The following is a 15,458-nucleotide window of genomic DNA, read 5'->3' as shown; positions in this document are numbered from 1 at the left end:
ATTTAATAACTTATAGAAATCTTTTTCAAATTCAATTGTAGCATGTGCACGGCGTTGAGTATTTTCTTGAATATAAGATGCAAGCCATTTAGATTGACGAAACCATAATATTTTATGTACTTTTACCAATATTAAACCTTGTTTTAGATAAAATTGTAATACTCTATAATGCAAGATATAATTCGATTTCGATTTAAGTGTCAATAGTAATTTTGAATATTTACCATTCGGTGGAACTTCATTAGTTGGAGCACACGGAAAATCAAAATGGTATTCGTGTAAATAATTTGGATACTCTAAATCCACTTCTAGAAAAAATCCCCATTCACTATCCGTGGGCCAATTGATAATTTTATGTTTGTCTTGCCAATTGTCAATTTTATCCTCCCACCGAAAACCACCATATGGTAAATAGTCAATCATTGATAGTCCGTACAGATTGTTCATGTCAATATACAATAAATAAGATTTTTCTTTTTCCGCATCAAAATCATGTACGTAAGGATTATTAGCTTTGGCATATCTTAACACAGCTTGAGTAATACCTCCGCGAATCGATTTTTCTACAAACATATACATATTGATATCTGATAAAAGTTCAAGTTCAATTTTTGTTCTATATAACATGGCTTGCCATGCCAACCCAGGTGCAGTAAAACAATTAATCGGATCAATACAAAAAGCATTTAAACATGTCTTTCTAAAATTCTCCAACACATCTGCTGTGAGAAGTACATCACATTTTAAATATAGATCGTGGTAGTCCCCTAAATTTTCACATTTAAACACACGCCAAATCAGTTTTGCATATTGATAATCAGTCTCGGAAATTTGTGTTCCATTCAATTTGCTACTAAACGCCTCTCTTCCAGGAAATTCAGTTTCTTTAAATGTATCTAAATTTGTTATGTATTCATAAAAATAAATTCCCTTACGGAGAATTAAAGGAAACTTTTCATCAGAAAAATATTGCTTTGTATAGACAAATTGCTCAGGTTTTAATTTTGACACCAAATTTTCAAGACTATACGGTAGGAATTTAAATAAGTCTACAAAACGTAACTCGATAGGTCTACCATTAAAATTAAAGTGCTTAGAGAATGTTATGTATTTCTCAGTGCTTTCAGCAATTACAAAAATATTTCCAGGGGTGCAACCTAATTCTTTCACAAATAAATGTGCATCATACCCAGACAAATTATGGAAGAAGACAGGGATAAAATTACTTTGACGTTTAATTTGTAAATTACACTTGTTGCATACCGTGGCAATAAATTGACCAGTTAAATGGTTATGATGTTTAACTTTTCTATTGTTACTCGTATATTTACTATCACAAACTGAGCATTCAGTGGATAGGTTAAACTCCTGTAACTGAGAACTATTTAATGGTATTAATGGTTTTTCTTGATCTAATATGTTTATGATTTTTCTTAATTCATTCTCCATAGCAGACATAAACTTCATCGATACATTTTCTCCCCGATAAATAACTAAATCTGATTTCATATAGTTGTTACTCCAACATACAATATAACCAAAACTGCATGGTATATGTTGGTGAATTTGTATTGTATGAGATCCACTTTGTTTATTTATAGGTTTTAATAAACTTTCCATATCTGCAATTATTATCACATCATTCTGTAATAACAATTTCAATTTTCGAAATTTTAAAACTTCTCCTTGTTTCGGCATGTTAATTTTGGTTGGAGTGTGTTCTTTACATAATTTGTCATGTTCATCTAATTTTGATTTGTTATAAAAAGATATTAAACATCGTCTACAAATAAATGTTTGATGACTACCTAACTGATGTCTGACTAAACCATTTAAATTTGTAATTAAACAATAATGAGAGTTTAAATATAATAAATCAATATGTTTACCTACAGCTGTATTTTCGCTTATACGTAACGGAAAAATAGTTTCATTATCATAATTAATGCCATATATATTAATAGAAATTTGTTCCTTAGTAAATACAGAATTATACATATGTTCAAATTTGCTTATGTGTGCTATTTCGACTGGAAATTTTTCAAATAACGGTAATAAAGTATTAATATATTGTATGTAATTATTCACACGATGTGGATGTTCTTTTGCGGGATGCAACGCAGCTAGAATACTATACATAAAACTTCTATTATCATTATTTTGAATATTTAAAACACATTTTGTGGATAAAATCCATTGAGGCAATTTTATATGACTCTTCAATAACGCATTGAGATTTTTTATTAAACAATAATGACTGTTGCAATTTTCTTCACAATACAGTAAATCTATACGTTTATCTACACATGTGTTTTCGCTTATACGTAACGGGAAAATAGTTTCATGATCATAGTTAATGCCATATATATTAATGGAAATTTGTTCCTTAGGAAATACGGAATTATACATATGTTCAAATTTGCTTATGTGTTCTATTTCAACGGGAAACTTTATATTGTTTTTTTCAAATAATGGTAATAAAGTATTACTATATTGTATGTAATTATTCACACGATGTGGATTATCTTTTGTGGGATGCAACGCAGCTAGAATACTATACATAAAACTTCTATTATCGTTATTTTGAATATTTAAAACACATTTTGTGGATAAAATCCATTGAGGTAATTTTACATAAGTTTCCTCTTTATGACTCTTCAATAACGCATTGAGATTTTTTATTAAACAATAATGACTGTTGCAATTTTCTTCACAATACAGTAAATCTATACGTTTATCTACACATGTGTTTTCGCTTATACGTAACGGGAAAATAGTTTCATGATCATAATCAATGCCATATATATTAACGGAAATTTGTTCCTTAGGAAATACGGAATTATACATATGTTCAAATTTGCTTATGTGTTCTACTTCGACGGGAAATTTTATATTGGTTTTTTCAAATAATGGTAATAAAGTATTACTATATTGTATGTAATTATTCACACGATATGGATTATCTTTTGCGGGATGCAACGCAGCTAGAATGCAGTACATAAAACATCTATTATCGTTATTTTGAATATTTAAAACACAATTCTTTTTGGATAAAATCCATTGAGGTAATTTTATAAAAGAAGAAGCGGAAAGAGGATCATATTTACTGATTTTAATTTCTAAGTGATGGTTTGGTTCAGAACATAAAGACCACCCTGATTTCTTAATTGCTCTATTTTCTTGTTCAACTAAAATTTTATTAAATAGTTTTTCTATTATAGAATTCACATCTGTACTCGGTAAAATAATTTCGTTACCACTATTTACAAAGAATCGACATGTTTCTAAATCTACTGGTTTTACAAAAGTTGTAGCCAAAGAAAAATTTACTTTAAATGCTGAATTATCTTGTTCCTGTTTTAATATATCTAAACAGTCTTTTCTTTTATTCTTTAAAAAACATCCACTATCCTCATTTAAATCAGTATCACATTTTAAAATAAAATTTTTTAAATTATTATTAAATAGAGTATCAGAATTGATAGTATTTAATTTGACCTTTTTTGTTGCCATTTTTTTTAAACTCTTCAACTAACTCTTCAAAGTTACTATAATAATTTTGAACTGAGTTTTTATAATATAATATTAATATTATTATTATAAAATGTCTTACTTACAAAAGAAAACAAAACCACACTATTAATAAACCACACTAATAATATAAACGCACACACACAAAAAATATCTGAACTTTACGCTTCACACGGTAAACATGAAGTGATTACAAAAAAACATGTCGGTCAGTCTTTTATACCTGTCTGACCGCATTGCGTAATATTGTGCAATAGTATGAGTCATCCTCGGGAATTCCCCTCTATTTTTTTATACCTTTGTGATTGATTACATTACGTTCAGGGATTCCTATCGTTGAATGACAAGTTATTGTCTGTTAAAGAGAAAACTAGGTCAATGTTTTTTAAAATCCGGATGAATGACGTAATGAGAATTATCTACATATGGCGGAAGTTATTATGTAACTGATAACAAAACACGGAAGTTTCGCATTCTTTAAATAATCATCTCTGCTATGTTCAAATATAGGTTAGAACAAATTCACTCCTTAAAAGAATCTTTGCTATAGAGTTCGAATGTATTATCTGTTATGTTCAAATAATGGTTGAAAAATGAGAACGAGTACACCCTCCCTCCGTAGTCTTATGTCTGCTATGTGTTGCTGGAAAATAAGCCATGTTCTTTTATTAGCTGTGCTATATATTATCTGTTCTGCTGTGTGTTCATAGTCTCAGTGTATTCTCTGTTATGTTAAAATAAGGGTTGGAAAAGGGAACGAGTTCACCCTGCTATGTTACGTATTCTTATGTCATTTCTGTTATGTTAAAATAGGGGTTGAAAAATATGCTCATAAAAGAGAACGAGTTCACCCCTAAAAATGGAGGCCTGCTATGTTAAAATAAGCCATGCTCTTTTATTAGCTGTGCTATCTGCTATGTTAAAATAGGGGTTGGAAAAGGGAACGAGTTCACCCTTGAAATGTTACGTAGTCTTATGTATTATCTAATCTTCTGTGTGTTCGTAATTTCAGCTATGTGTTCGTAAGGGTTGGAGAATGAATACACCCCTTAAAATGGAGGTTGTAGTTTTATGTGCTCTTCTATCTGTTCGTAATTAACATACATAGGGGTTGGAATGAATACACCCTTGCTATGTTACGTATTCTTAAGTATTATCTGTTCATAGTCTCAGTGTACTTTCTGCTATGTTAAAATAAGGGTACACACCCCTTCTATGTTTCATATTCTTATCTGTTATCTGTTCTGCTGTGTGTTACGTAGTGTTATGTGTTCGTAGGGGTTGAAAATGGAGGATGTTGTGTGTTACGTAGTCTCAGTGTAATTTCTGAAATAAACCATGTTCTTTTATTAGCTGTGCTATGTAATTTCTGCTATGTTAAAATAGGGGTTGAAAAAGGGAACGAGTTCACCCCTTAAAATGTGCTCATAAAAGAGAACGAGTTCAATTTGCTCTTCTGTATGTTCGTTATGTTACGTAGTCTGATGTTCTGCTGTTTGTTCATAGGGATTGGAAAATATGCTCATAAAAGGGAATGAGTTCACCCCCTAAAATGGTGCTCGTAAAAGAGAACGAATACACCCCCTTAAAAGTGCTCATAAAAGGGAACGAGTTCACCCCTAAAATGGAGGTCGTAAAAGACCGTGGGCTCACGGTGCACGGTGGTCAATTTCCCAGGGGTTGTGAGTTGTTAAACGCTGTTCCAGGTCTGGCCCAGATCGATCCATTTCGTACTACTATAAACATATATATGGACTATTGTTTTTGTTTTGTTCAATGACTTTTGCTTTCCGAAAAATTTTTGATACTGTATTTTTGAATTTTGAAAATAATAATTTCCGAAAACATTGTTATTAAACTGAAAAATGAAATATTGATTGCTGCTGTTTTTTCTCTGTCCAGTTTTAAAAGAATGCATCACCTCAAAATGTCACCAGATGTTTTTGTATTCTTATCTTCTCTTGCAGAAGCACACATCGAGATCACTTGGATGTTATGTTTCTGATGGGATTTTTTTTTTTATTTCACACAACCTTTGCCACCCACAGGTTACTGTCACTTTTGGCTGTTTTGATTATTTTCTCAATTTCCGCGTACGCAAATTCTTGCACTGAAGAGTTTGATTTCAAATGTCCATTTTGTTCTCTTTTAAATATATAAAAAAAACTTCAAGCATTATTATGTAATAATTTACTTATTATATAATAACTATTCTACATTCACTATATCTTCGAATTCTATAGATCAACCTGTTTCCAGTCAAAAATTAGTTTCGATTTTTCGTTAGTTTTAATGGCTCTAATACACGTGCGAGCTAGACTACCTTTTGGTCAAAATGTACATTTAATCAAGAGATACCTTTGACATAAGTGTGAATGTAGTCCAAGGTGGTAACAATAACAGATATTAAAGTTTCTCTTCTCTTTTGTTTTTAGTATTTGTCGAAAACCTCTGTATCCGTTGTTTTAAGTAAGTTTATTATTATTGTTGTTTCTGCCCCTTTCTAAGTATATAGCTTCAAGACTTTCATCGCTCAATGGTTATTACCCCATATCTTTTTATAACATTGTTTTCTAATATCTGAAACATTATCATTTAGTAGATTTATGAACATATAACAGTATTATCTCAGTTGTGTTTAGTAACATTACATTATAAAAAGAGTGTACGGGTTTTACTTCTGATAATTACTATCTACTACGCCTAGCACTTTTACCTCTAGCATATTTAGTTGTTGAGGTATTTCTATTTTACAATTAGTAAATTTCTTTTTCTTCAAGTAAGCAAAGGACTGTTCATGTAAATTTTGTCATGACTCATTATAGGCAGACAACTTGTTTTGAACTAAAATACAGTCTTGTTTTAAAATGTGTAAGTACTTTTAATAAATAATAATAATAAAACCTGACCACTTCGTGTTATTATTTATTAATGGTTTTCAATAAAACAAACACAAATTATCTTTGGAAAGTTGGACTTATTCCTCAAGCCATCATTTTATAATTTTCAATGTACGATTGTGAGAATATGATCTTTTAAAGAAAGGTGGCTAACCAGAATTTTTAAACAAAGGTATACACATCCAAATTAAAGTTATATACTGTTATTAAATCTGGAATTTACGTTAGTACTGTACAAAGATTCGTAAAGAAATGGAGAACAAAATATAAAAACCCTTCTTATGAAAGATAGCTCTCCCCGATAGCACGCGCGCCTTTGATGCATAGGATCACGGGATCGATTCTCGGTGGCAGAGCATTGAATGAACTACGGCGGTTCTGATTCCATCTTAAACTGTAGTTTCACATTTTATGTAGCCTCAATGTTGCAAAGGACTTGTTGATTCCAGAAAATAAACAAACTTCTTATGTAAAACTTGTCTGTTTATCATCAAATGGATAATATGCGTGCTTTCTGTGAGCATGGATCCGAATTCGGTTTCTGATATGGGGTGGTTGCCTCGGATAAAAATTTGAGTAGAGTTGGCATCATTCTTTAAAGAATAGGTTCACTCTTTTATAGGATGGAAGCTGAAAAGGAAAGTTAACTTCAATCAATGAAAACCGCGTGCAGAATTTCATAGTTGAGAACAAAGTGAATTTTTCCACATGAACATAAAAACGGGCTTGGACTTAGGACCATTACTTGAACTTAAGCTAATGAGAGGCCTAGAAAAGAATTCATCCCCATCTTAAGAAAGTAATCTACATTTAACTAAAACGTTCCTAAATGTTATCAGACTTTCAGGAATCATAGCTTTTTCTTCCCAATGTCTCCCAATTCTTCTAAGTTGACGGTAAGGATTCCAGGATAACTTTACTTAAAAAGAAATAAGATTTTAATAAATACAGTGTATTTCTATATTTTTAAGGCTAAAGAGTTGCTACCTTTTATTTAGATGGAAACCAGTCAAAGAGTAAGGTTCTGAAATCTTCCAAACATTATACAGAAGGTTGTTCGCTTTATATTCGAACATTTTTGACGCGTACTCACCTTAAGAGATGCTGCGCCACCACCACCGATCATATTTCATTGGACTCCCAGCACTGTGAACTGTCACACGGCGTCGCAGGTTCCACTGCAGCAAGTTCCGGCGAAGGATAGGCATGGAAATTCTCTCCCACTCCTCCCTGCAAACTTTCCAGAGATCATGCACGTTGAACGGGTGGCGATGTTGAAGACTCGTTTCAACAGTCCGAATGCACAAAAATTCATTGGACTGGCATCTGGACTTTTCACAGAAATGTCTTCAAATAGAATGACATGAATTCCTAGTTCCTCTGCCATTCCCTGATAAAAACGTAGTTATGTTCTGGCAGTATGACTCAAAGCCTTGTCCATATGGATAATCACCCTTGCCGTCAATGTCACGGTATGTGTTCGCCCGAATGTGACTATTAGCAATGAGATGGACATATAAATCATCCATTGTGATAACTTTCTTCCATTTGGAACCCGCCAGATACTTCTCTTAGTTTCCTGCAGTTCGTCTTAGGTTCGGTCATGTGAGGCGGTAGCAGGTGATGTACACGGGCTTCCGCACACACTTCAACCTTAGACGCTTGCGAATTGTCTTGTAAATTGTCTTGACGGTGCGAGGTGGAATCTGCGGCCAGCAAACCCATATTTCGAGCATGATACGTCAGGTGGCAGCACCGAATCGAAAATGGTCGGATATACAGCGAACAATCTTCTGTACATAAATTGGGTGTTCGGAAACAAACCAACCAATTTTGAGAAATTATTCTTTACAGATAGCATGAAAAGGAGCATAGAACTACATGGGTGCAAAAATGCTAGTAAAACTACGCTTATATTTAAAAAAAAAAAAAAAAAAAAAAAAAAAAAAAAAAACACTTTAGGCAGAAATGTAACGGTAAAGATATGACTATAAATTATCATGCAATAATAACAATTAGTTTCGGTTACAGGTGAAAGGCAAAGCGGATCTATTTTATTAAATGGAAAGGAAGTGGACAAAAAGCTTCTATCTCAAATCTCAGGGTTTGTGCCGCAAAAAGATATGGTAATAGATACACTAACAACTCAGGAACATCTTCGATTTATGGTAGGCAATTACGCTAATTTTTTTTTTAATTATTATTATAGACACTATAGAAAACCCTGTGATAAGTCTGATATTTCAATTGTGTATTTCATAACTATATAGAACGTCATAGATTGTAACATAATCCAGACATTATAACATGTTAATTTGGATCTGTTCTTTATTTTGTTATTTTGCAGACTATTTGTGATACAACATATAGTGAGTAACAAGAGCAGCTAACTAATTACATTTGAATAGAATTTACAACATAAACAGTAAAAAGAAAGATAATAAACGTAAATTCTCAATGGAATGACACGAACAATTAAACTTTTAAAAAGAAAGAAAACAAGAAGAAAACTTAGTTCTAAGAAAGTTTAATGTCAACTGTAACAGCTGGGCAGTCACAATCAGTAACAGAAAATGTGAGAATACTTGCTTGTAATTTGCGATGTACAGATACTTTTAGCTTTTAAAGGAGCTTACCAGTTTCGTTTCCGCTTATTCATGTTTTTTTTTTTTTTTTTTCAATCTTGTAGAAATTAAAGAATAAAATCAACAATTCTCTGTTTAATTTTTTAGTAAGTACAAGATATAAAGTAATCTAGACTATAATTACTAATTGATACAATGGAATGCATATCTATTAACACTAAAAAAATATTCTCACACATTAAAAAAATAATGGTTTCAAGCCATTCTTTACTTCTTCTTCAGTACGTGTACAGAAAACTTGTTTTTTCATAAAAATACATTTTATATGAAATTCTCTGCTTGTACATCCTGTAGAGTAATGAAATAAATTTGTAGTTTGGTTATAAATTTCCTTCTCTTTCTAATTTAAGGTAATGAAAAGTCTTTGGTATATACTTCTACGTAAGATCACAAATAACAAACTATTGACAATCCTAAAATAACATTCAGTTAACGATCATGAACTGGGAATCTCTCGGTAAATCGATGATAATGTAATATACGTTGACATTTTTTTAAGCTTAAAATATTAACACATACTCAAGAGATACTTGCTGTGCAATAAAACTTGTAAATAAAAACTACTAACAGACATGTTAGCTTCCTTTAAAATTCATTTTTTTTTTTTTTTTTTTGATCCAGAATTCAGTATTTCATACAGATGAACAATTGAAGACCAGATTATTTGTAGATTACGTCATAAATAAATCCCTCTTCTGAAGCGAAATGAAACTGTTATGTTTAAACTGATTTCAGTCTTGTAAATCAATTTTGAACACCGTTTCACGTAAGTTCTACAAGTGTTTTTAGCAAGTATTAAAATATTATGAAACAGAGACATTAAAAAGACAGTAAATGTTGTATATATATATATTAGTACTGGTATTTCTAATTTATTATAATTTTATGATGAACGTAAGTGTAAAAGAAATTTGATTTTCTATCAAATCTACAGTAATATTACAAGACTTGTGAGACTCTTTGTGTGTACGCCATTTCAATGTTATATAACGCGGTAACAATATTTCCTCTATAGAAACAATAGGTCTTTGCACGTTTACGATAAAGATATACAAACTGCTTGCACTATAACTTAGAATAATTTGGTTAATACAGACACTTTTGTGAACCAAAGGATTCCTTACTGTATTAATTAGTTCTTTTTCTGAAGAAAGAAGAAAAAAGCGCCAGTATTAATTGCGAATTAATTTGCATGTTTCTACCACCTGAGGAGTGCCCAACAATTCATCCTTTTTGGAAACATTCCCTGTTATACGTATAATATTATCTATTTACTCTTGTGTTTTTACTGTAAATATTTTCGAAAGAAATTAAGTGAAATCTCGATGTAATATCTTATGCTTATACCCTGCTGTGAAAGGAGATGGATGATGTGTGCAAGTGTCATGCTTAGGTGACAAGAGAACAATGAGCAATAGTTCAAAATTGAAAGTGGAACAAAGGGAATTACTTAGTGCTTAGAGGTATAATATTCCCTAGAGGCACTGCCACACTCGTGGAAGTAGGAACAACCGCTGACATTACTACTGGATCATTACATGTGCTTTAATAATTGATCATTGTGACAATATAAATAAAATTTTAAGATTAGATACCCTGGTTATTTACTTAATACGACAGTTTCAAATATTAATTTCTCCCTTCAATTCAAATTTAATGTTTCACGAATATGCCCTTTAGGCTAAGGGAGCAGATGATCAAGACAAGTGGATCATGATGGAAGAATTAGTGGCATTGGTGGGAAACGAGAGTACCCCGCCCACAAACTTACTTGCCTGGGATCGAACCAGGAACCTCATGTACCACAGGTAAGGACTGTACGACTGAGCCACTGTGCCTCCTCTTCGATTCAAAGAGCTGACAGTGTAAGTTTTACGAACATCTTCGCTCGCTTCATAAATGCAATGACCAAACTTTCCTGAGGAAGGGAGAGCAAACTGAAGGGAGTACTGACCCCTTTTGCTCCTGTTTACATGACTATGGTTCTGCCACTACTTCTTTTGTGAAATCGTAATTTTCTAATTTTAGTTTTTTCAATGCTGGATATGAGTAATGTGATCATTACTTTACGTAGTTATATAATAGGCCTACTGTACTTTGTGCATCAGTGATTAGGAAGTGATCATCGAAAACTTGCATTTGGAAATCAAACTGGAAAGAAAGAAAAGTATGTATGATGAAAGGAGTATGTGGAAATGAAAATTTTTCAAGTACAACTAATTTGTTTCAACTGGAACTGAAGCACCGTTCTTCCACACTTCAGGGGATATGAATATTTAAGAAGATACCAAGGAGGTCACGGAAAATCTGAAGTACTGCGACGAAGAAGAAAATGGAAAGAATCTCCGAAGAAATATGCCGTCTGGTGAAGGAAAGGAGAAATATGAATATTAATAACGGCTACGTGACCTCAAAAATATGATATGTAGAACTTTTTCATATAATACGAAATCACATAAGGAACAACTGAAGACAAAATAATCCTTAAAAAAGCAAAGCAGCGTTTAAGGAATGGACGGAAACATGTCATGGTGTTGAAGGAGGAGAATGACAAAACCACTAAACTCCGCGAAGAAACACTGAAAGAGATTCAAAGAATTTTGTAGCAAGTTGTATTCAACGATGAACCTGAAAGAAGGCGAAGATGATGAAGAAACAAAGATTCCTCCGTATTACGAAAAGGGGCTGCACACGCTATAAGAAAAGAGAACGAGAGACAACACTAGGAGAAAATGGAATTATATAAGATGCACTAAAGATTGCTCTCTAAAGATTGATCGTAATGTTGCATAAGAAATGACATAAAGATATACGTAATGAAAGACATATAATTCATCATCTTGCAAATTACAAAGCATTTAAGAAGGTATTGATAGAAACAGATTTAGTGCAGCTAAAATAACAGTCCAGGTTTAGAAGTAAGTTAGTTGTAGCATAGTAGATCATATTAAGGTAGTAAAAAAAACCATTTTAGAAAGATCAGACGATTATGAACTACCCTTGTGTGCTGAGTGTATTGATTTTGAAAAAGCTTTTGATTCGATGAAAACCTCAGTGGTTTATTAACGCCCTTAAATTAAGTGGTGTCGAAGAAACTTATATAAAACTTATAGATGACAGCTGTAAACAAGCTATAATAAACATCCAATTGTTTGGATGTACAAATACTGAAACAATAGAGGAGATAGTACGGTATGGTGATACTATTTCTCCCAAACTATTTTTTTAAAAAAACCTACTTGAATATGTGTTCAAATTCTTCAACTTGAAGAAAAAAGGGATAAATATAAACGGAGAACATTTGATCCATATTTGTTTCTCTGGTTACATTGTTCTCTTCGCAAACAACACAGAAGTAGACGACATGTGAGATAAAGGAAGAAAGTCGAGTTGAAAATGAATATGCAAAAAGATGAAAGTATCGTTCAACAACTTCACAAAGAAGTCAAAAATTAAAGTTGAAAATACAGAACTAACGGAACGGAATACCTACGACCTGATAAGGTAGTAGGTAGAGTAATTCTAGCACAATGGAACTAGCTTTTTTATAACTTTTTTATTACAAAATTTTTGTTATATACAATATAAGACAAAATCACTATAGGTATGATCTTAAGACCAATACAAAGTTTTTTATGTAGTTTGGGTAAATAGGTGCTTTTAGGCCCAGGCAGCCAAGGGAATGATTTTTACAAAGCTCCAGGAAAGCTAAGTGGAAGTGGTTAGGAAGTTTTAGTGCTCTAGGCAAGCAAAGAAATGTTGGTGTCCCGCAAAGCTCCAGACAAGCTAAGAAGGCAGGGAAACCATAGAGCTCCAGGCAAGGTGGGTGGTTGCAGTTAGAATTTTTCAGAGCTGCAGGAAAGTTAACAGACAGATTGAATTTTTACAGAGCTCCTGGCAAGCTAGGTGGGCAGGAGACCTTAGAGCTTTAGGCAATTTAAGAGGCTTGTGTTAGGTTAAATCTTTTAGAGCTCCAAGCAAGCTAAGAGAGGGGATTTGACAAGCCAAAACTGATGTCAGTGGAAATGTTACATGGTATTTTATACTTCCTTTAGGACTGTAATGGCGCTAGTATGTTTCTTTTGTCACATGACTTGATGATGATGATTTCTATTGTCTGCTTTTTATACTAGCTGTAGTAAAAGAGCATGCAGTTTCGTTTATAAATAAAAAGCACATGTTGGTATTTACAAATATAAACCACATGTAAGATATTTCAAAATATCCATAGATGACAACCAGTAGCGTACCCAGGAATTTATTTCGGGGGGGTTCAAACTAAATATGAAGCTATTTTATATTAAAATTGCTAAAATTGCCCCTAAAATTAGGCTAAATTTTTAAAAAGTCGAAATTTCGGGGGGGGTCCGGACCCCCGTGTCCCCCCCCTTCCGTACGTCCCTGATGACAACATTAATGAAAATAAACATTAAGCTAGGTTGGAAGGAAGGACTTGGAAGGAACAGCTTGATAATGGAAGTAAAATACCAATGATTCTAAGACGTAAAATTTTATATGAATGTATTCTACCTTGTCTAACCTCTACTATTTACGTGTGTGCCTAAGTATATGTATTGAGTATTGAATTTAAACTAGTTTTGTATTTAAACCGTTTTGACCTTGTAAATTTGGTCCTTTTAGTTTCAACTTTTGGCTTAAATTCTGTTAATTAATGGTTGTGGCTGGTGAGGGATTCCAATTAATAAATTGATCTCTCTAGATTCAAATTTTGAATAGTTTTGTTAAAAGAAAGCAACATCATTTTTTTAGTGTGTGTGTGTGTTAAATTCTCTCAAAGGGAGCAACACTTTTGAAACAGACATTTATATTGCAGGCTAAAATGAAAATGGATCGAGACACGAAGACTTTGAACCGTAGAATGCATCTGGAGTCATTGTTAGCAGACCTTAACCTAACGCAATGTAAGAATACTCGATTATCAGATCTGTCTGGTGGAGAGAGGAAGCGACTCTCACTTGCAGTTGAGGTAAATTAAATATTTTAAAACATAGGCAGGATATGGGATTTGATACAGAGTTCTCGGCAGAAATTTGACAATTTTATCGTTTAAATTCTTAAGTCAAATGAAAGAGTGGACAATCTATCTTGATCATCCGTTATAACGGAGAAACCAAAAGAGAGAGGAAAGCGAAACTTTGCATGAAGCAACTATAAGGAGAGGGACATCTTAGCATGTATTAAAGAGAAACATACAACAAGCAGTGTTGCCAACCCAATATAAAGTTATATTTTATCAAATAGCACTATGTCAGATTATTACATATTTCAAATCAACATGTTAAACGAAAACTTAGAATACTACTTATCATTCATTGTTGCAAACTAAGGATTTATAGTATCACAAAAATCCAAAGTTTAGAATTCTCTAACGTACATACATCACAACAGAGATGGACAATATAATGCACACCTAAAGTACCTTAGCGTTGGATATCATGGCCATGGTAAGACTTGTTTCGAATGAATAGGAACGAAGTTACAAGGGCTTGAAAATTTGATTTTTTTTAAAGAGTTTCGAAAAATGCGTAGATAAGTATAATATCTAGTTACTTTTTACTTGTAATCTTTTCCCGATATTGTCGTCACTATCAAATTTACAAACCTCATATATATAGTAATATATTATTAATAATATGAAACTTCGACTAGGCATATTAAGACAGAGCTAAAACGGATTATCTTTATTTGGATTGCAGGTAGAAATATTTATTTCTGCCTATTAATATTTCAAATAATTGTAATGTTTTACCTTGGATTTATTGTCAGTTTCATACTAAGAACTATTACAAATTTTAATTTCAGCTTTTAACTGATCCTCCAATACTATTTTGTGATGAGCCGACGACAGGACTAGACAGCTACAGTGCGATTTCAGTCGTAGAAAAGCTCCGTCTATTGGCTGCAAGAGGGAAGATCGTCATTTGCACAATTCATCAACCTGCTTCCAATATATTCGACTATTTCCAAGAACTTTTGCTTCTGGTTGGAGGACGTTTAGCTTATCATGGAGATATACACGACGCCGCTGAGTTCTTTTCTAGGTAGGTTACAGTAAGAAGGAAGAAAAAAGATATTTTGATTTTGTAGTATCTACCAATTGTAGTGTAAAAGATTTTCTTTTTTAATTTTAGAAATTATTCTCACGGTGGTCCCTTGTAGGTGAGTAGTTAGTGAGCTTATTTTCGATATGCGTTGTTTATATGTCAATTCAGATCTGGATAAAGAGTTTTCGGTGACTTTTCAGCACGCCAGACAACTGACAAGGGAAGCTACTCAAATTAAGAGTTATCGACTCCTTTGATCTAGAAAGCTCGAAATATTAGCGATGAAAGTCAATGTGCTGACCGTGCATCACCCAACT

At 32.7% G+C, this 15,458-nt stretch overlaps 1 protein-coding gene across 1 annotated transcript in view; it reads left to right on the top strand.

The window, feature by feature from the left end:
* Positions 1–15,458, top strand: part of LOC145671341 (protein scarlet-like) — a 138,011-nt gene that overhangs the window by 55,015 nt on the left and 67,538 nt on the right. Inside the window, exons 6-8 of the mRNA XM_081740363.1 lie at positions 8,463–8,599; positions 13,911–14,063; positions 14,900–15,138. Of these exons, the coding sequence (XP_081596489.1) occupies positions 8,463–8,599; positions 13,911–14,063; positions 14,900–15,138 (529 nt within the window). The remainder of the gene's footprint in view (positions 1–8,462; positions 8,600–13,910; positions 14,064–14,899; positions 15,139–15,458) is intronic.

This window comes from Thermobia domestica, chromosome 15 (genome assembly GCF_964235325.1).
Source record: "Thermobia domestica chromosome 15, izTheDome1.hap1.1, whole genome shotgun sequence".
Taxonomy (NCBI): domain Eukaryota; kingdom Metazoa; phylum Arthropoda; class Insecta; order Zygentoma; family Lepismatidae; genus Thermobia; species Thermobia domestica.
The sequence above is the reverse complement of the archived record's forward strand: the minus strand, read 5'-3'. Positions and strand labels throughout refer to the sequence as shown.